General features: G+C 36.4%; 1 protein-coding gene across 1 annotated transcript; it reads right to left on the bottom strand.

Moving 5' to 3' along the window:
• Positions 1–444: 444 nt before the first annotated feature.
• Positions 445–5,940, bottom strand: LOC121381592 (cartilage matrix protein-like). The gene is made up of 6 exons (XM_041510927.1): positions 5,871–5,940; positions 5,011–5,580; positions 4,426–4,680; positions 2,195–2,740; positions 1,050–1,310; positions 445–461 (listed from the first exon to the last, which is right to left on the bottom strand). The coding sequence occupies exons 1-6, from the start codon at positions 5,938–5,940 to the stop codon at positions 445–447; spliced, it is 1,719 nt and encodes a 572-aa protein (XP_041366861.1).
• Between the last annotated feature and the right edge of the window lie 15,463 nt (positions 5,941–21,403).

The following is a 21,403-nucleotide window of genomic DNA, read 5'->3' as shown; positions in this document are numbered from 1 at the left end:
AGAGAGAAAATGATATACAAGATATAAATATATGTATACACTAAAACGTATTTTACTCGACACGTGTTTTGCTGTTGTGTGTTGGACAACTTACGAAGACAGTCTTGTCCTTTACAGTTCTCCACGATGGTGCGGGTAGCCTCCCCAGGGCACTGTAGACCGCCCCCTGCTGGGGCTGGATTTGTGCAGAACCGCCGCATGGTCACCGACTTAGTACAATTGGATAAGCACCTACCCTCCGTTTCGCGTCCCCAGTCGGTCCACTGCCCGTCCACTGGAAATTGAAAATATACTATGTAGGACAGACAGACAGACAGACAGACAGACAGACAGACAGCCGGGTAGTTTATTAGAATTTCAACTAATGCCACAACTACATCGCATAGATAAACCTTTTTTATTAACAATCAAATGTTTATGCTCTACTGAGTTGGGGAGCGACTATTATTTTTCATCAAAAACTTAAAACACAAATACCAAAAAGACAACAAAAAGCCATATATGTTGGAATCCAACAATAGATATCAATACAAACTATTAGAATTAGTTGAAGTGTTTTTTAAGTGCCTAATTATTGTTTTTCTTCTCCTTCTTCGTATTCTTCATCTTCTGCTTCTTAAGGTTGGTGTTCTTTTTGTGATAATCTTATAGTTGTTCTGAATAACTGACTGATTGACTGTACGTCGTTTGGTTGCTTGTTTGCCTGGTTGATGTGTGTGTTGTTTTGTGAAATAGCTACTAGTTCTCTATACATATCTCAACATTGTGTAGCAAAAATACTAAAGTACTCGATAGGTAGGTAGGACAGGTTTTACGTGTTTACCTCAATTAAAGTCCTAACTTATTCATTCATTTCAACTTATTTTCGTGCTTATATGCAATTAAGATTCAAACACGCTGTCCTGGGCAAACACCTCAGCTATCTGCAACTGTCCAGGACAGCAGTGATGATTAATAGTAGGCAAAGTGACCTTAGACTTCAACACTGATTTGTGCCCTTATTTATATTTATTTGTTTCTTTGTTTTTGAATAATAAAGAAACACTCACCAATCACAACAACATTTGCTTCTGAGACTGCTCCCCCCACGTCTATTCGGTACAGTCTCGCGTCTGAAGGGTCGGCATTTGTGATGGTGAGCGTGTATACCAACCCACTGACCGACATGGAGAATCTCCCTCCGGCGAATATCTCGACGCCGTCTCGAAACCATCTCGCCGCCCTGCCCCCACCGGCTTCGTTAATTGTACCAGTGAGCGTGATTGTGGCACCTTGTCGCACCGTCTGTCCGGTCAGCTTCACAGTAAAAGCTGCGGTAAAAGAAAAATGAATGAATGAATGAATGAATGAATGAATTAATTAATTAACGATTGAAATTAAATTAAACTGAAGAGAACCGACAATATACGAAATAGCACTGTCAGACACCAAAATAGGCGTAGTTTAAAATGTGCTTAAGTGTCGTTATAAGAAACATTTCTTCCCTTTCTTTTCATTTGGAAAAGTGAAAGGATGTATTGTCCTGGCAGTCCTCCTGTAAACGGAACGCCTGACAGCGACTTCGACGAAACAATACCAACCCTGTTAATGTCCTTATCCTGCTGTGTTCAAAGTTACTAAACTGCCGTCCAAAAGAAACCTTAAATACATACATAAATAAGTGTGTATAAATATTGTTGGTAATCGTAAAAAAAATACAAAAAATCAAACCCACCATACAAACAATCTGCATGTATCACGAAATGCTTTGATATGTTCAAATGTTTTATTCCATGTCACTTTTATAATACAAGTTCAAGCCTAGTAAAGTTTCTTTTTGACGTCAGTATATCGATCATGATAAACGTTTTGTCGGAAAGCACTCTCTACGGCTAATAGTGGTCTGACTTTCACTGATCTTCAGAATTTCCCTCAGTCTGTTTTGTTAAGTACTTTCAATTTTGAAATTGTATATGGTGTCACAGACCTCTATATTTTGTAATTCATTCACATACATATGATTCTAATGAGAATGCCAAGTCTTTTATTTCCTAATAGTCCTTTAATATGAATATGTGGTGCATTGTGTACTGCGGCTGCTATATGTTTCCCTGTAAACACTTTTATAAAATGGCTATGTGATCTTATTAAACTTGTCACCCCTTTTGTCGGTATCTGGGAGTCAGGAATGCACTAACACATCTTTAGAGCTTACCAACACATTGCTTCGTGAGGTTTCCGAGTTCAGTAGCAAGCACGTTGAAACTTTCTGCTATAATGACGTCATTCGCTGTCGACGCAACGCCCTCGAGCTCCATTGAGTTCACGTTGCTTCCAACTCCAACGGCGTAGATCGTGAACCCTTGCCGTCTGGCAGCAACAGCAGCTGCTATTGTCTTAGTTATGTCGTCCGATTCTCCGTCCGTAATGACAATCATCGCTTTTTCGGCCTGACTTCTCCCAGAGGTTACTGCCATAGACACAGCCTCGTCGATGCCAAGATATGTCTTCGTTCCTCCGTTGGGGTAGGCGTGGTTGTTCACGTACTGTAGCAGTTTCGTCTCGTCTCCAGACAACGAAAACGTCGGCTGATCCACCTCGTGGCTATAGAATATTACGCCAACGTGGTTGTTGTTGCTGCTTCCGACAACGTTGCTGATGAAGTCGCTCACTGCTGGTTTCAGAAGATCGTTAAAGACAGACGACGTGATGCTGAAAGAGCCGTCTACGACAAGGATGATGTCCACGTCGTTGTTGCAAACTAAAATAAACCCAATATTAACAGGTGTTTATAGTGTATTATTAGGTGTTTTAGATTTAATGTACTTTTGTTTCTCATTGTTGTTATTGACATTCCTATTATTAGCATCATCAATTTCATCATCATCATCATCATCATCATTATCACCATTATCATTATGTTTGTTGTTGTTGTTGTTGTCTATAGATCTTCCTGTTGTTATTTTGTGGTTGTTGTTTCTGTGGTGGTGGTGGTGGTTATGGAAACTCGGAGTTGATATACGAATCGAAACAAGTCTGTATGATGCTTTTATTATTTTGTTCAGAACGATAAAACAAACATCAGTTTTATGTTGGTGTCCTAAAAGTAAGGATTCTGTTGTTTGTACATGAAAAAATGGCATTGCTTCAATGTACTTTAAACTCTCCCATTAAAGTGACTTGTTAAAAGTGGGCGCATAGGTCCCCCATCCCAAGAAGTGTCCGACAGCTCAGATTATAAAATGCTTGGCCTACCTCTGGCTACGCCAGTGACGTTGTTTTACCAGACCACTGTTATGTCCATTGTCATTAACAAGGACACAGATCGGACTTTAAACTTTTAGATCTGCGTTCAAAATTTTATGTCGAAATTACTTCTTTTTAAAAATATTATTAAATAGTCCGATCCTCTCTTCTTTCTCTTATTTAATTTTGGACCGTCCTTCTAAAATGCTCCAAATTATATAAATGTTCGGCCGAGCAGTCAATTCTTTTTATTTTTGGCTTGTAACCTTTTTTTATTTTTTATTTATTCTATTAACTTTTTTACTAATTGCTATTTTCAAAATTCTGCCCATTTTCACCCCCCCCCCCCCCCCTCCCATCCCGAGTCAAGCCACCGATCTTATCGGAGGTCGGACTCGGGATGGGCGTGTTCGAAACCCTAGTGGTATATGGGCACGTTAAACTAGTTATCATCATCATCATCAAGGACACAGAGGTAATACAGCGGTGTGCATTTCTGCATACACATACACAACCTATTCTTTGCTGAATAATGAAAACATCAGTCCAATAACTGAATCTGCTTTTGATGAACGCTGAAATACGTCTGTGAATTAGGAACACTGTTGCGCATATTGCAGTGTCATCATGTAGTAGCATCATGGTTAATATAATTATTAGCATCACCATCACAAACAATATTATTACCGTTAGTATTATACTTACCAACTCTTATTCTGTCCGCTTCTGTTTCGTAGAAATCAAACGGAAAAGAGAAGAAAACAAATAATAAAATACCGTATTTATTAACAAACAAAAAGTCACATTTTAATTATTGTTATTTACTAGAATATTACACACATATATAAATTACAAATCGGCTATGGGATGTCAAACGTTTGGTAATTCTGACATATAGTCTTAGAGAGAAAACCCACTACATTTATTTTCATTAGTAGCAAGGGATTTTTTATATTCATAATCACAAAGACACGATAGCCCATACTACGGCCTTTGATATACCAGTCGTGGTGAACTTGGCTGGAACCACTAATCACCGACATATATATGTGTGTGTGTGTGTGTGTGTGTGTGTGTGTGTGTGTGTGTGTGTGTGTGTGTGTTTGTGTGTGTGTATGTATGTACGTTCACAGACACACGCATGCACGCACGCACAAACGTGAACGAAAACTCATAATCTACTAACTAAAATGAACTAACCTATAGATACTTGAGATCTTGATGTCACCCCGTTGATGCTGACGCTGTAGTTGCCGCTGTCATCGAGAACAGCATTCCTGACAGTCAGTTTGTACATGTTGCCTGTGTTGGTCATCTCAAAGCGCCCCCCTTGGGTTAACATCTGGTGTTCGTGGTACCAGACTGCATTCTGGTTGCCTTTACTGAAACCGCTGATGAGAATGAGAGTCGCTCCTACCGGTACCTTTATGTCGGCAAGTTCAAGGCTGAAGGCATCTGTAGCAATACAAATGATAATAATAGTAAGAAGAAGAAGAAGAAGACTAACAATAAGAAGAAGAATATCAACCACAACAATAATAATGATAATAATAATAAGAAGAAGAAGTATAGTAATAATGATAATAAGACGAATAACAACGACAATAATGATAATAATAATAATAATAATAATAATAATAATAATAATAATAAACAGCAACAATCATACTAGGTGATTTTTCTATCAACTTCTCCTTTGGCACTCTCTTGGGCAGATTTTGGCTACTAATTTACAATTATCGTTTTAATGATATCGAACAAAACTATCATAAAAATGGAACTTACCGGCATCGCAGACCAGGGTTTGAAATTTCAATATTTCGGCAGCCAATGGTTCGAAATTACTGAGCTTCACATATTGTTCTATTTTTGAGGCAATGGTGGTGAGTTCTTCCGTGAACAGTCGTTGGGATCTTGGTGTGAACGATGTATCGATACCAACAGCAAATATGTTAATTCCCGCATGCTTAGCCTCGTTAGCCGAGAATGCCGTGACGTTGGGCAGACGTGAAATTCCGTCAGTGATGACGAACATTATCTGCTGCACGTTGGGAATCTTGGTTCTCTGGAACATCTCGGTTGCCTTGTCAATCCCCACGTGGGTGTCTGTGGCATCCTCTGGATAATCGAGAGTCTTTATTTTGTTGGCGATGTCGGCGTCAGTTGAAATTTCTATGACGCCGTTAGGTTTGACGCCATCGCTGTAAACGATGACGCCGAAACGTGCCCCAACGGCAGTTTGTCTGATGTTCGTGATGAAGTTTATGACGGCGTCTTTAATTTTCACCCAGTTCGTGAGGGTTACACTTTGTGACCCATCCAGCACAAATATAATGTCTAATTTGGCGTTACAGTCTGAAGAAGAAAATATTAATGAATTAATTACAATACTATACTGGCTTCATTAGAGAGAGACGGTGGATGTATGTAACAGTAGCTCGTGTTTATGTGATAATATGATTGTTTGCTTGCGTGTACGTCACTGAATAACGTGTACAGTGGACGATATGTGGTTGCAAATATGTTTTGCTAGTGTCATTTTTATTACAGAGAATATACGTGAACATCATTGGTTTACTACACATGCTGCCCGAGCCTTAACCGATTCTGGAACCTAAACCGATTCCAGAAACGCATTGACTCACCTGCTTGTTGTGTATCTTCAACAAACACAACGAGTGCTGCCACAGCTAACCAGAAGGCAGCCCACCTCATATTCCTTTTTTATTGTAACTGGAAATTACAAAACAATGATTATTATTACATCAAACGAAGCATAGACAGGCATTCATATAGACAGACGAACAGACACACACACACGCTTGTGTGTTCGTGAGCGTGTGTGTATACACAATATATATATATATATATATATATATATATATATATATATATATATATATATATATATATATATATACAATAAATATATATATATATATATAGAGAGAGAGAGAGAGAGAGAGAGAGAGAGAGAGAGAGAGAGAGAGAGAAGAGAGAGAGAGAGAGAGAGAGAGAGAGGGGGGGGGATTCGTCACGAGTATTTTTTAATATGGAAAATATCAACCGAGTCTATGTTAATCGGTATTTATCGAGGCTCTTCCCAGATATACCGATTAGCTAGACGAGGTTGATATAAAATATTAGTGGCTGTATATTAAACGTGTTTCTGATCGTTCTAATATTTGTACTAGGTTAAATTTCATTTTATTTTCCAAAATATATTTGTTCGTACGTACGAAATTATTTGAAGACAAAATCCAGTTTGGGCTTCTTACAAATATTAAGACGACCAGAAACACATTGAATATTCAAATACTAATATTCTAAACAAGAAAATATATTTAATATGTAAGTTTAATCATAGAAATATTTTATTAGTCGGAAACATCTTACAATGCAGCAAACTCAGTAATATCCCTTCAATCTGCTTAAGCCTCCATTGTATCGAGAGTTATCATAGGCTAATGCGCACTGCATACGTCAACATGTTAGTTACGTTGTTTATTTATAATAAGTATCCATGTTACAATGTTTATATGCGTTTGTGTCTCCACAGTTCTATATCTACACATATATACCTGAAAGTATAAATACTGTAATAAAGCTGAACTATATTTGTCTTGTGATGACACAGACTATTGTAGAAATATATATGACGAGTTAACTAATTCTTGACATAGAGTAAAATAGTTAAAATAAATAAATCACTTCTTTGCAATGTTCCTTTAATTAGTTTTCTTTTATATATATATATATATATATATATATATATATATATATAATTAGTACAAATAAACATTGTGATTTTAACATGGTCCTCACGCAGTATTAATACTCGAATGACAAAAATCTAACAACAAAAAGAAAAGGTAATTCAAGAATCAAATAAACTGTCTTCGTAAATGAAAAAAAATACTTTTTTTTTATCTAGATAACGGGTATGGTATTTAAAAACACAAAGTGTCAAGAGGATTATTTATTTCAGGACATCGCCATACTGATGTCGAATATACGAAAACAATTTAACTTGTTTGTTTTTGTTTGCTTGTGAATTCTTTGTTTTGTTTGTTATTTTTGAAGGGGAGAGGTTTTGTTTTGTTGGTTTTTGTTTTGTGTTGGTTTGTTTTGCGTTTCTGTGTGTTGTTAATTTATTAGTCTTTTAAAGAATTAGCAAACGTGAAGACAGTAGTTTGACATTAACAAACGAAATACTATAATATATTCATTTATTTACATTGTTAACTTTAAGTTCTTTCAATAATTTCAGTTACAAATTACAAAAATATCAGAATCATTTTTAAAATTGCCGAGAAAACGGACAAAATGTAAACCAATGTATGGAATATAAAGTTACAATGATAAGTTAATTTATTACATTACAGTATCAAGTTGAACCATAAAGCTGTGTTTCGCTATCCTTCTAATTATACATTGCTTGAATACTCACTTTATTGTCTAAGACATCCAGCAGTACGATTTTTTAAAGTTACAAAATGGAATATTAAAGAAAAAAATCTTTAAACAGACAACTGTAAACCTAGTTTTTAATTAAATATATTAATTATGATATTTTTATTTAAATGCTTATCAACTTACATGTTCTTTGTCTTGCTTCTAAACTATTATCAGCGATGTTAACTGACGGCGAAATAAACGTATTGACTAAGGCACCAGTTCTTGAGAAATAAAGTGAAACTAAACTAGTGTTCCATATATTAAATAATGAGATAAAACCGATCCCTTGGGATAGACAACTACGTCATGCCTGACTATGTCATTATTTAAAACGAGCCTCTCGACGCGCCTTATACACAATTAAGTCCAATAATAATACACAGGCAGTAGCCAAATACCTTGAGGTGGGAGGGGTATTCATATCGCCCTGCCTTGGTCCAACAGTCAAAGGAAGCGTACATGCAGTACGCCATCTCCTTGAGGAAAAAGTGGGTGGCTGTTAGCAAACAAAGCTTGTCACGATTTATTTTAAATTTTCTCGCAATGGGCAGTGAATAATGTAAACGATGAGTACATGTGTTACAGTAGCCATCTTGATGGTATTTCATGTGCAAGTTTTGTTTTCTTTGTGGCGGGATTTCTTAGGAGATACTTTAATCATCCGCTTAAGCTAAATAAGTCAAATTAAATCAAATCAAATAGAAATAAAGTAAAATAAAATAAAATAAAAACCGAAATAAATTTGTAAAAATAAATAAATAAATAAATAAATAAAATAAATAAATAACATTTTGGTAAAATAAAATAAAATAAAGTATACAACCTTCGCAAAAAGAAGGACGACAACACCAATGACTAATATATTTTAACGTTGCTGCTTTGTCGTACAAACTTTTTTTAATTACACGGCACATTAAATTATATAACATTTTATACGCAAGTTAGCTTCGACCAATTTTCTGTCTCTTTCTTTTTCAGCTTCATCTGTACGTAAAAATCTATGTTCTATGTTCTAGCAAGAAAATAAACACAATTAAGTATTGTTTCAAAATAGCAGTTACGCTTTTGGCAGCTGATTCATTGTTTTGTTTTTAAAAAGAAATGCCGAAAATATATGTGAAAGTATTTACCTATTTGTAGTGGGTTTCTCCTTCACCTTGCCGTTTACATTCATGAGCAATATAGACATTGAACTATCCAAGAAAACAATACCAACTACTAAAATTAGTCATTTCTCTTCATACTACCCTAGATTTCTATAATACATTCAGTTCATTGCAGTGCATGCTAGATGATGTCCCTGTTTCCAGGGATACGATTCTATGTTTGACACATTTAGTGTCTTCGTTCAGGTATATTTGAATAGTGAAATCAAATATAGATTATCCTCGGGCTATAGTACAAGGCAGTTGGCGCAAGTGTGAAGAAACAATGTTTATCAAACACCTTAGCATATTGATTTTCTAACCGCATCCTAACGGGATGTGTAGTTCTATCATCTACTGACATCATAATTTAAAGACAGTTCAGCTAATACCATATTTTGTGTTGTGTTCAATTTACAAAGAATACCAACTTTGGACTTTCTATGACTGATACAATACAACCAAGCGTATTTCATAACTATACATGAATTCGTACACATGGCTATATATCTGTATATATTCTTAAATTTGTTGTGGACATTTGTTGAATGATTTCTTAAACTAAGTAATACCAATACTATATCGGATAGATAACCCATACACATGTATGCAAACATAAGTAGGCAAACACATACCATTATACGTAATGCAATTAGGTAAACGGTCAAAAGTATGTACCTAAACATATAAACAAAACAACAGAGAGAAAATGAGAGAGGAAAATAAGGAGAAAAAAAGAGAGAGAAAAAAAGAAAGGAGAGAGAACGTGGCAGAAATAGACAAAGATGGTGTCCAAGACGGTTGAATTAATACAGCTTTTAAAAAAAAGTAATGGCAGGGTTCGTGTATAACAGACATGATCAACCCAAGGGAGGTTTGACAGCTTGGACAGGTCACTACGTCAATCTCTCTCTCTCTCTCTCTCTCTCTCTCTCTCTCTCTCTCTCTCTCTCTCTCTCTCTCTCTCTCTCTCTCTCTCTCTCTTTCTCTCTCTCTCTATCTCAACCTTTTTTTACTCTGTCTTTCTCCCTGTCACTCTCAATCTTTCTTTCTCTGCGTTTTCTCTCTATATTTATCACACACACACACACACACACACACACACACACACACACACACACACACACACACACACACACACACACACACACACACACACACGCACACGATATATCACTAGGCATGTATTAACCTCTGTCCAGGACAAATTTCAGAGTCAGACGAGTTATGGTCTCGTTAAATAAATCCCCCAACTTATGTCTTTCAAACATTATTTCGTTTGGGTTTGGGCCGATGGCTGAATCATAAAATGTATGTCATTGCCATAATATGTGGTAGCTAATGATAACTGTAAATACTGAAGAATTATAAACGTGTTTTGGCTTTGTAGTACCGTGGTGTAGCAACGATCGACTGATCCGAGGGTGGAATGACATCACTACAAGCACCCACCGCTAATTTTGATTGGTTCAGCGATCACTCGTCCCTACAATATTCAATATCAATTAACATCGGAGAGCTCAGACGAAGATATCAGCAGAAAATACACGACAGGTTACTCAGCACAGCGTCTGCAAATATTTACCTTTTGGGCTGAGCAGGCTGCGTTCAGTCTAGTAATCAGTTAAGTGTTAAAAATCAGTAAGCAACAAATAAGCGTCATTAATAATGTATTGTTATCACCAGGGTTGTATCAAGACTCGAATAATTCGGGTTGCAGTGGACAGTGTATGAAAGTACTGTAATACAGCCTCATCTTTAGCTAGATTAAATGGACACGTTTTAACTAAAATCATACGTGTTCTCTTTTTGTTTTTGTTGTATTCGTGTCTTTCCTTTTTTGTGTGTTATTGTTGTTGTTTTCGTCTGTTCGTTTGTTTCAAACGTTGTTTTTGTTTTAAGACCCATCTTTCTCTTGCACACTTCCTAGACATGTCTACATCAAATGCGGATCTGCCATGCAAAAATGGGATTTTGTTTTAATTTGGTGGATTTTTGTTATTGGGGTGCGTATGTAATATTACTACATTATGTAATTCAGTCAAGTGTGTAAACAAGACTGCAAGCCCCTTATATCTGACCACACATGGGGAGTCTGAGCCTGAGCCGTCATCTAAATATATGACTGTATATTATGGATAACTCAGTAATGCAGATGCAGTTTATTCTGGACTCCAATTGCTTTAAACCTTACGTGACTGTGTTCAGGTGTTTTTTTTGTTCATTACAGTCCACCTACTACGTTTTGAGTTACACACTTTACTACGAGACTCCAACACAGGTACATATGTGAAAACGCTATTCACAGATTCCAATGTGGCACTGGGTTATATATATTTCAATATCACTTGATGATACATCCAGCCTTTGTGCAATTTGATTTTAGAGACGTTAATGAAAGAAACGAAAGCCATTAAAACAACTTTGTCCTAAACGCCGTACGATCGCAAGTTCATCGCAGTTTATGCTGCACTTAATATTTGTCTGTGAAGATAATTTATTCATATAATATATCTACATAGGTTTCCCAATTTACAAGACGCTTTATACAAATAATACGATATTACAATAAGACGATTACTTATTTTTTTTTAAAGTAAATACTTGGTGACATCAAATGTTTTACAGCATACACAGTGACAAGGACCCGCACCGGTTTGCCTCTCATTGTAAATCCTTTGAATTAAGATGATAGTACAGAAAATTCAAGCCTTTGTATGTGTTCACTATATTGTCATATTATATCTCTATTTGTTATTAAAAAAAACCCAGTTGTATTTACTGTAAAGATGAATAACTCTGTTCACTGTCCGATGAGTACTGAAACTGTTATGGAGTAAACTATCCAATGATTTGATTTTACATATAAAGATATCTTTAAAAGGGTATGCTATGTTTACATCAGTACTAGAAATTACCACATTCAGTCATCTGATTTTCTTTTATATTGGAGAGTGGACGAGGAATTAAACAGTAAATTCAACTCCATCCATCCCCAGTATCATTTCATTCTCTGTGTATCTGGTCCCTTTTGGTATCTACATCTTTATCTGTTTGTATGCATATCTCTCTCTCTCTCTCTCTCTCTCTCTCTCTCTCTCTCTCTCTCTCTCTCTCTCTCTCTCTCTCTCTCTCTCTCTCTCTCTCTCTCACACTGTGTGGTTTTTCTCCCTCCTCTCTCTCTCTCTCTCTCTCTCTCTCTCTCTCTCTCTCTCTCTCTCTCACTCTCGCTCGCTCTCTCTCTCTCACTGTGTCTCTTTCTTTTTTTTTCTCTCTCTCTCCCTCTCTCTCTCTCTCTCTCTCTCTCTCTCTCTCTCTCTCTCTCTCTCTCTCTCTCTCTCTCTCTCTCTCTCTCTCTGTTTTTCTCCCTCCCCCTCCCTCTCTCTCTCCTCTCTCTCCTTTCTCTCTCTCTCTCTCTCTCTCTCTCTCTCTCTCTCTCTCTCTCTCTCTCTCTCTCTCTCTCGCTCTCTGCTCTCTCTCTCTGCGCTCTCTCTCACTGTTTTTTTTTCTCCCTCTCCCTCTCTCTCTCTCTCTCTCTCTCTCTCTCTCTCTCTCTCTCTCTCTCTCTCTCTCTCTCTCTCTCTCTCTCTCTCTCTCTCTCTCTCTCTCTCTCTCTCTCTCATGTATCTATCCAGGTATTGTAAATATTTAAAAATAAATCCGATTCAGAAGAGAAATATGAAAATGGTGAGTTCCAGTTTAGAGTAGATCGCTCACCTGAGGTGTATTTGGTCGCAGGATCCATTCACTAGGCTGGATATTACAACCAGCAACACCAGTGTCCGACGACTGGTATATCAAACTTGGAAGAATGTGCCACTACCTTGCTATCCATGTCAATAACATACATTCAAGAGGTTTCGCAACTACATCATAAGTTTAGTTTACGTTAGTTACGTTTAGTGAAGGGAGGGGGTGAATTCGTATTTATGTTTGCTGCGTTTGTTTGGGTTTTTTTGTTTGTTTGTTTGGGGGGGGGGGGGGGGGGCTGTGTGGGTGTTTTGGAGTGTGGTGGTGTATGTGGTATTTTTATGCATAACAACATGTATTTATATAGTAAACTACAGCGCATACAAGTATAATGGACATATTAAATTGTGCTTAGTAACTATAATTTCAATCTAGCATGTGCTTAGAACGATAGTTGTGGACATTGAAATGTCTACTCCAATTAAAAGTCAGCAGCGAGCGGGATAAGGATATTTTGTAACGGATACCATCCAAGAAGGGCTGAGAAGGTTTTGGGTCCTCTCCTCCATCCGACGTGGTTAGGCTATCGGTCTACAGGCTGGTAGGTACTGGGTTCGGATCCCAGTCGAGGCATGAGCTTTTTAATCCAGATACCGTCTCCAAACCCTGAGTGAGTGCTCCGCAAGGCTCAATGGGTAGGTGTAAACCACTTGCATCGACCAGTGATCCATAACTGGCTCAATAAAGGCCATGGTTTGTGCTATCCTGCCTGTGGGAAGCGCAAATAAAAGATCCCTTGTTGCCTGTCGTAAAAGAGTAGCCTATGTGGTTTCCTCTAAAAAATACAGTGTCAGAATGACCATATGTTTGATGTCCAATAACCGATGATAAGATAAAAACAATCAATGTGCTCTGGTGGCGTCGTTAAATAAAACAAACTTTACTTTGTTTTCGAAACAGGAATGGTGTGGTCGCGAAACCTCTATATTATTTTATTCATTCGATCATTTATTTATCATATACATTAAATAATAAAGGAATTGTATCTCTTATTTTAAACACAAACTCGATTCAGATGAGAAATATACGACAGTGCACCGCAAATGCGAAAAGGGCGAATTGCAGCTCAAAGTAGATCGCTCGTCTGTGGTGTAGTTTGTCCTAGGATCGATTCCTTTTGGCTGAACAGTTTGACCATTTTCCTGCTGAACCAGTGCCCCACTACTGGGGTATCAAACTTGGAGGAATGTACTGTCATGTCTGTGGGAAAGTACATATAAACGATACAATGCTGCTATTTGATTTTCTTTCACTACCTGTACGAAGTGTCGCAATGCAGCGCAATAACTGCAGTTTATATTTTAAAAGGACATTCCTGAGTTTGCTGCATCTTTTAAGATGTTATCGACTAACAGTATTTTTTAACGATTGTAATTACGTATCAAATATATTTTCTGCATAAAATATTAGTTGCTCTATATTAAACCTATTTCTGATCGTTCTAATATTTGTACTAGGTTAAAGTTCCTTTTATTTCCTAAAATATTTTTGTTTGTACGTACAAAATTATTTGAAGTTTGGGCTTCTTACAAATATTAAGACGACCAGAAACACATTGAATATACAAACACCGATATTCCAAACAAAAAAATATATTTAATATGTAAGTTTAATCGTAGAAATATTTTATTAGTCGGAAACATCTTACAATGCAGCAAACTCAGGAATGCACCCATAAAAAGTGCGTTCAGTTTTTAACAGCATTCAGTTCCACAGTGAATAGAATTCAGTAATTGTTTATTAAATGTACTTCGCCCTTAAAATGCAGGTGTTATTAGCTGTGCGTTAACTTATTAGCCAGTATACACCAAAACAATAACTATATTTTAATTGTAATTAGAAGTCGTTACATACATATGCATGACGATTACGAATCGTCAATTAGCATATTCATTACAGTACCACTGCAACAGACTGATTCCAAACGAAAATAAGAACAAAGATGGACTCGTGTTGTATGCAACCAAAACTAACTTGCAGGCGATTTATCTACAGAGGAGAGCTGATATTTGGTTCCAACTCCGTCTGTAGGAGGACTGCCATTGTATAGCGCGCCAGTACAGAGTCCAGGAATATTTCTACAACTGCCTTATACTAAGCGACGCCTGGATGCGCACACGAATGTGCATCGAATAATATTTCATGCAAGCAGCTGTAAGTATTTTAGAAAATATTGGTAGAAGATTTTATTTTTTTGGACCGTATATCGCAATATGTGTATTATATATCATGACAGTATCATAATGTATTATTTTCAACCGTGCGTATACTGTAAGGAACGTTTGTATTATTTTTAACCGTGTGGGTATTTTGACGAACGTTTGTATTATTTTCAACAGTTCGTTTATTTCGAGACATGTTTGCATTATTTCCACAGTGTTTTAAGGAAAGTTTGTATTTTGAGGGAGGTTTGTACTATTTTCAACACTTTATGTGGTTTGAGGAAAGTTTGTTTTATTTTCAAAAGTTCGAGTATTTGAGGAAGGTTTGTATTAGTAACAACAGTACGTGTATTTTGAGGAGGTTTGTATTATTTTAAACAGTTCATGTATTTTGAGGAAGGTTTGTATTATTTTAAACAGTACGTGTATTTTGAGGAAGGTTTGTATTATGTTCAACAGTACGTGTATTTTGAGGAAAGTTTGTATTATGTTCAACAGTACGTGTATTTTTTAGGAAGGGATTTTGTTATCTTGAACAGTTCGTGTATTTTGAGGAAAGTTTGTATTATGTTCAACAGTTCGTGTATGTGTGTATGTGTGTATGTGTGTGTCTGTGTGTGTGTGAGAGTGTGTGTGTGTGTGTGTGTGTGTGTGTATGTGTGTGTCTGTGTGTGTGTGAGAGTGTGTGTGTGTATGTGTGTGTGTGAGAGAGTGTGTGTGTGTCTGTGTGTGTGAGAGTGTGTGTGTGTGTGTGTGTGTGTGTGTGTGTGTGTGTGAGTGTGTGTGTGTGTGTGTGTGTGTGTGTGTGTGTGTGTGTGTATGTGTGTGTGTGTGTGAGAGAGAGAGTGTGTGTGTATGATGACATTGAGAAGGGGGTCTAAACTGTAGCGTTCGGGTCATGCTTCTCCGGAAAATATATATGTATAAAAACGTAACTTCGCATGGAGCTGGGGCGTGGTTAAATTAAATTAGATTAAATTAAATTAAACCAATACAATAAATATTAAATAATGCGTGTACTTACCAGTTTATCAGTGTTATCCCAGTTTTCACTATGGTGTTTTAAAATATTGTTTGAACTAACGAAGGTAGGGTTTTGTATAGCAATGCTGTGGTCACGCACTCGTCGTGTATACCAAGTTGAAAAGAGACAGGATAACGCCTCTACGCGGGTCACTAATGTCAATTAAAGATGCTCGGCGGTCCGACCCGTTACTGGGCTAACTGTAGGGCTCTCTTCAATATAGACGCACAATAATGGGATGGAGGGTGATCAATGAAACGTAAAAGAAACCATTATTTATATAAGGTGGAAAACCTTAATTCATTTCGGCTTATTTAATTGTATTGTGAAAATACATGTACGTAACGGAGATTTCGCTGTAACCAGTTTGGCTTGTCTGTCGACAAAGGTAACACTATAAGCACAAAGCCGATATTATTCCTGTCAAACAAATCGCTGAAACGAGGGTGTATTTGTGTTCTGTAAAAATACTTTTTTTCTTCTTGTTAGCATTCCGGGCACGTGTTTACTGTTAGCGAAGATGTAGACTGAGATATTTGGACCGATTGCACTTATTATTTTATCCTGTTTATTTTTGTCAACTTCCTAAAGCGTTAGATTAAACATTAGACAGCCTGTATGTTTTTCACCCGTTTAGATCAAGGGTGGGGGGAGGGTAAGCATACTGATTTTAAAATATAAATTTGGGGGCAGGGGGTAGTTGCCGTTTAACTTTAGCATTATATGTATCATAAAATATTTTATTTTTATTATCACAAGAAAAAGGGGATTTGTGTTTTGTGTGCGTGTGTGTTTTATATGTTTGCGTGTGCGTGCGGGTTGTGTGTGCATGTTTTGGTTCTGTCATACGAATGGTAGTATCTGTTAGTGCTGGTATCCGTGGAAAATTAATCAATACCTTTTTTTGACGCCATTATGTATTGCTTTTATCGTGTGTGTGTGTGTGTGTGTGTGTGTGTGTGTGTGTGTGTGTGTGTGTGTGTGTGTGTGTGTGTCTGTCCGTCTGTTTATTGTGTTGTGTGAGACTGTATGGCTGGAATCATTGTATTAAATAGTTTGGTGCAACTTCAGTTTTTGTTTTCATTTTACTGAAATAACATGGTGATTTCATGCAATATGTTATAGGATGGGGGATGCTCGTGAATTGCATTACCCACTTCCCTATAGGAATCGCAAATTCAGAAACCGAACATGCAATTCCGATGTGTTGTACTTTTGAATATGCATGTACCAAGAATAAAATACATTCGAAGACAGCTGTTATTTTAATTTTTATTTCAATCTAAAGTCGAAGGTTGAACATTTTATTAATACCAAACTTCTACAGACAACACTGAACTTGACAACAGCGGCTACTACATATTGGTCTAGTCGTACCTACTAACGGCGTACAGAGATATGATGGTTAGTATGAAGCTCAACAACGGCACAGACAAAACAGTCTACAATGAAATAATATATATACCATAATCAGGTACCAAATGTTTGGATCCATTGAACGATTTCTGTATGACGAACAGTCACAATCAGTCATGAATATTAATGAGAAGCCTGTCGTTACAATAGGATAGTCATGAATATAAATGACAAGCCTGCCATTACAATAAGATAGTCATGAATATAAATGACAAGACTGTCATTACAATAGGATAGTCATGAATATTAATAACAAACCTGACTTTACAGCAGGATAGTCAACTATTTTCGTTTCATTTTCTAAGAATCGTTTCCGATTATGTTAGATAAGGTTAGTGTATTAAAAATACAAATCGATGTACAACGAACACCCACAATCGCATGCATCATGAACATTAACGACAAAACTGACATTGGAACAGAATTCTCATGAATATTAATGATAGATGACTATTTTCGATTCATTTTCTACGAATCTATTACGGTCATGGTACATAAGGTTAGTGTATTAAAATACAAGCTTGTATGGTAATGGAAGCATGATTATAATGGCCTAAAGTGTAAAATTCTAAGAAGAAAATATGCAATGTGCCAAAGGTTATCAAGTAGTGTTTAAAATTTGAATTTGTATTAACATTGAATTCTAATTGGTTCCAACCATTTGGTACGTGAATGTTCCATAAATATTATAGTATAGTTTTAAATTTTAAGAACAACCAATGATCCGATAATGGGGATACACAAACAGACAGCCGAAACAGAGCCTGTGGAATGGGTTAGTCCTGGTCGCCTGTTTCTGGATTAGTCAGGTTCTCTAAAATTCCTGTCTGTGTCATCTATACGGATCACAACTAAAGAGTCGCAGAACATACACGTATGTGAGTACTACGCTACATAAGAAGTAAATGACACTTTTACCATATAAATCAATCCTTCCAAACCTATCCAATACCTGGTCTGCGTTCAAGACAGCTAGTCATCCTAAATCTGAACAAGAAAACCGTTATACATTGTCAGGGCTGTATCTTCGAATGGAGATTTGGCAAAATAGTGGTAGATTCCATGAACCTCTATCTAGTACCTTGTCTATAGAAGGACAGTCACTCCCGAGGAGATCATTTACAGGCGATTTCATCCTTCTAGCACCACCAAAACGAGAACTGCCACTTCCAGATTAGTTTTCTAAATATGTTCGCGAACGGGATACCTACTCGACGAACCCATTGAGTGTTTTCCCGCCTTCAACAGTGCTATACGACTGGTACAACAAAGGACGTGACATGTGTTGTCCTGTCTATGGGAAAGCGTATATAAACGATCTCCAGCTGCTAAAAGAAAACAAAGTAGTGGGTTTCCTCTGAGGACTCTATGTCGCAATTAACAAATGTTTGAATGAATGAATGAATGAATGTTTAACGACACCCCAGCACGAAAAATACATCGGCTACTGGGTGTCATATCAATGAATGAATGTTTAACGACACCCCAGCACGAAAAATACATCGGCTACTGGGTGTCAAACTATGGTATATGCAAAACATTACATGAAACAAATGTCTGAAGTCCAATAGCCTATGATTAGATAACAAATGTGTTTTAGTGGTGTCGTTAAACACAACACACTATAACCCGTTTGCTGGTTTTTGTTCCTATGTGTGTTCTGTGACGGCGAGAAATCTTTACATTCGTAAACGATTTGATTGGTACCCGATGTGATTTAACGTGATGCGCAAAATCTAGTTTAGCAAACGTTTTCCTTATCTGTGTATCTGAACTCGACCAAGGTTTTTCAATTTGTATTCCTTTTTTTGTGTTTTCCCGGACTCTTTTCTGTCTGTTTGAACTCGACCAATGTTTCCATATTGTAAGAAATACTGTTTTCTGTTCTCAAACTCTGTTCTGTCATTTAGGATCGACAACGAAAAGATAGAGATGTATATTTTTAATGATGGTGACTATATTTATATCGATGTACATATGTATGCATGTATATATTTATATCGATGTATAGTTTAAGGATGATGAAAATCGTATTGAGATCTTAGCTATATAAATCACAGACGATATTCGCAAACCTATCATCCATGACAGGCGTGTATTTGTTTTGAAAGCAGTGAATCAAACGATTACGTGATGGACAGGCATACCAGAGATGAAAGTTCTTGGAGCCAATTTCACGAACCATCGAAATTTACGTTTACCATTTAGCGATCGTACGTTGACATACCTTTAGTATTTTCTATCAAAACAATGCATCTAATTTTATCAGTCTACTTGATATGCAAGACTTGAAAATTTCTACTTAAAAGTAAAAAAAAGCAAAACAATTCGCAGGGTACATAATTGGGGGAAAACGTTTCTGCAAATACCGTTTTTATTGTTTAAAATATTTGTTTTACACCTTAATAAAATGGGTTGTTTTACCCACAACCGGGTCGCCTGTTATCTCTATGGATGTGCATTGAGGATTAATCTATTTCATTTTTGGTTGGCTTTTTTCTGAAATTACTAATGATTTGCAAAATGATAGTAAGTGATCATTATCAAAAGTAAAAATCTTTAACTTTGTCGTGATAAAATACCCGATTTTGGTAAGATGTAATACTAAAAGACTGATGATGCAATATTCGGTATAAAATGACACGACGTAAAGGAAGCGGATCTCTAGGACAACCATGACTATTACGTCACATATACTGTTACTATAAATATCTACACACACCGAGTATATGTATAGAACTACATATAAATACAAAATGAATAACTGGAACACGATATGTTGTGTGGACCTCATTGAACGTTTAACACTCGTACAGCACCAAACAACAGATCGGCCATACATCGCAGTGAAACGTTAACAAAAACGTGTTATCATTGAACGTTTGTTCCCATCGGTTATAGTATATTTGATGACATATATATAATACATGATAATGCACTGTATCGTGTGCACATATACTTGCACAAATCAGTGTTCATGATGAAATATGGGACAACTAAGTTGTGGTGACTCAAAATGCGATAATTAGTCGGCATATACCTTTTTAATGCCAAAGAAAATCCATTATACATGTATTTAACATGTTTATCTATCGAACCAAAACAAACCATTCGTTTGCAGATCGCTAAACAAATATGTTGATAAAACTGAATTTTCTTTGTCGATAGTATTCAATTTGCACAATATGTTTTCATTAAAACACGGATATTTATTATGGAGGACCAACCTACAGACACGTACAAAAATATTACAAAATCAACAAACAGAATTCACAACAGCAAAAACAAAGTAATCATCCCAACTCGTGCCCCTTCCTCTCAAATAGGTTATCCTTGCTGTGAATATGATGTTATGATAACCATAAGGCATATGTGGGAAATTAGCATTCAGTGACAAAACAGGAATCGTAAAATGAGGGGTGTGAAGAGAGGAACATGAATCCTCCAGGAACCGTCATGTTCGACAACACGGAGAATGTGAGGTATATTATATACCATTTTACTTAGTTGTCCAGTCACTACATTATACACCATTTTACTTAGTTGTCCAGCAATTGTCTTTCACAGGTTGGTGAGGGGGTTAGTATTTTGACATAGGTCTTTAGACACCCAAATTACAACACTGATATATGTATATATTAATTTGTCGACGAAATCTTTATAGCCATACCATTTTCTTAAAAAGTCATTTAACTATACAGAAAAACAGTCACACTATAGATACGCATGGTGTATTGACGATTTCTTTGATTCGATGGTTTCTTTCATTGTGCTCAGTAAAATAATATTACATGCAGTATGATGTCTTAAATTGTATTTTAGTTATCTTTTTTAAGACCTACATATTACATGTAAGTACATGTGCACTGTAGTAAATACATTGAAACAATATGACGTAATCGCAGTACATATATACATCTCCGTTCAACTCTTGGTACACAGATAATTAATGTGTGTTGTGTATATGCCATGTATCTCTAAAATATATGCCAATAATGTATAATAACTACATAATTCCAAGTAATACAAATGTTTAGTGATCTAAAAGTGTATATGCCATGCATCCAAAACAAAACAAAAACAACGTTGTTCTATGGGATTGTCTAAGAAAACAAAGCTTGGCAATAGCAATCATATTTTCGATCACATGACAATGCATTCATATTAAATTTTCTTAAAGAGTGTGCTTAAAATATACTGTTGGTAATTTTTGAAAGGATGGT

This window comes from Gigantopelta aegis, chromosome 9 (genome assembly GCF_016097555.1).
Source record: "Gigantopelta aegis isolate Gae_Host chromosome 9, Gae_host_genome, whole genome shotgun sequence".
Classification (NCBI taxonomy): Eukaryota; Metazoa; Mollusca; class Gastropoda; order Neomphalida; family Peltospiridae; genus Gigantopelta; species Gigantopelta aegis.
The sequence above is the reverse complement of the archived record's forward strand: the minus strand, read 5'-3'. Positions and strand labels throughout refer to the sequence as shown.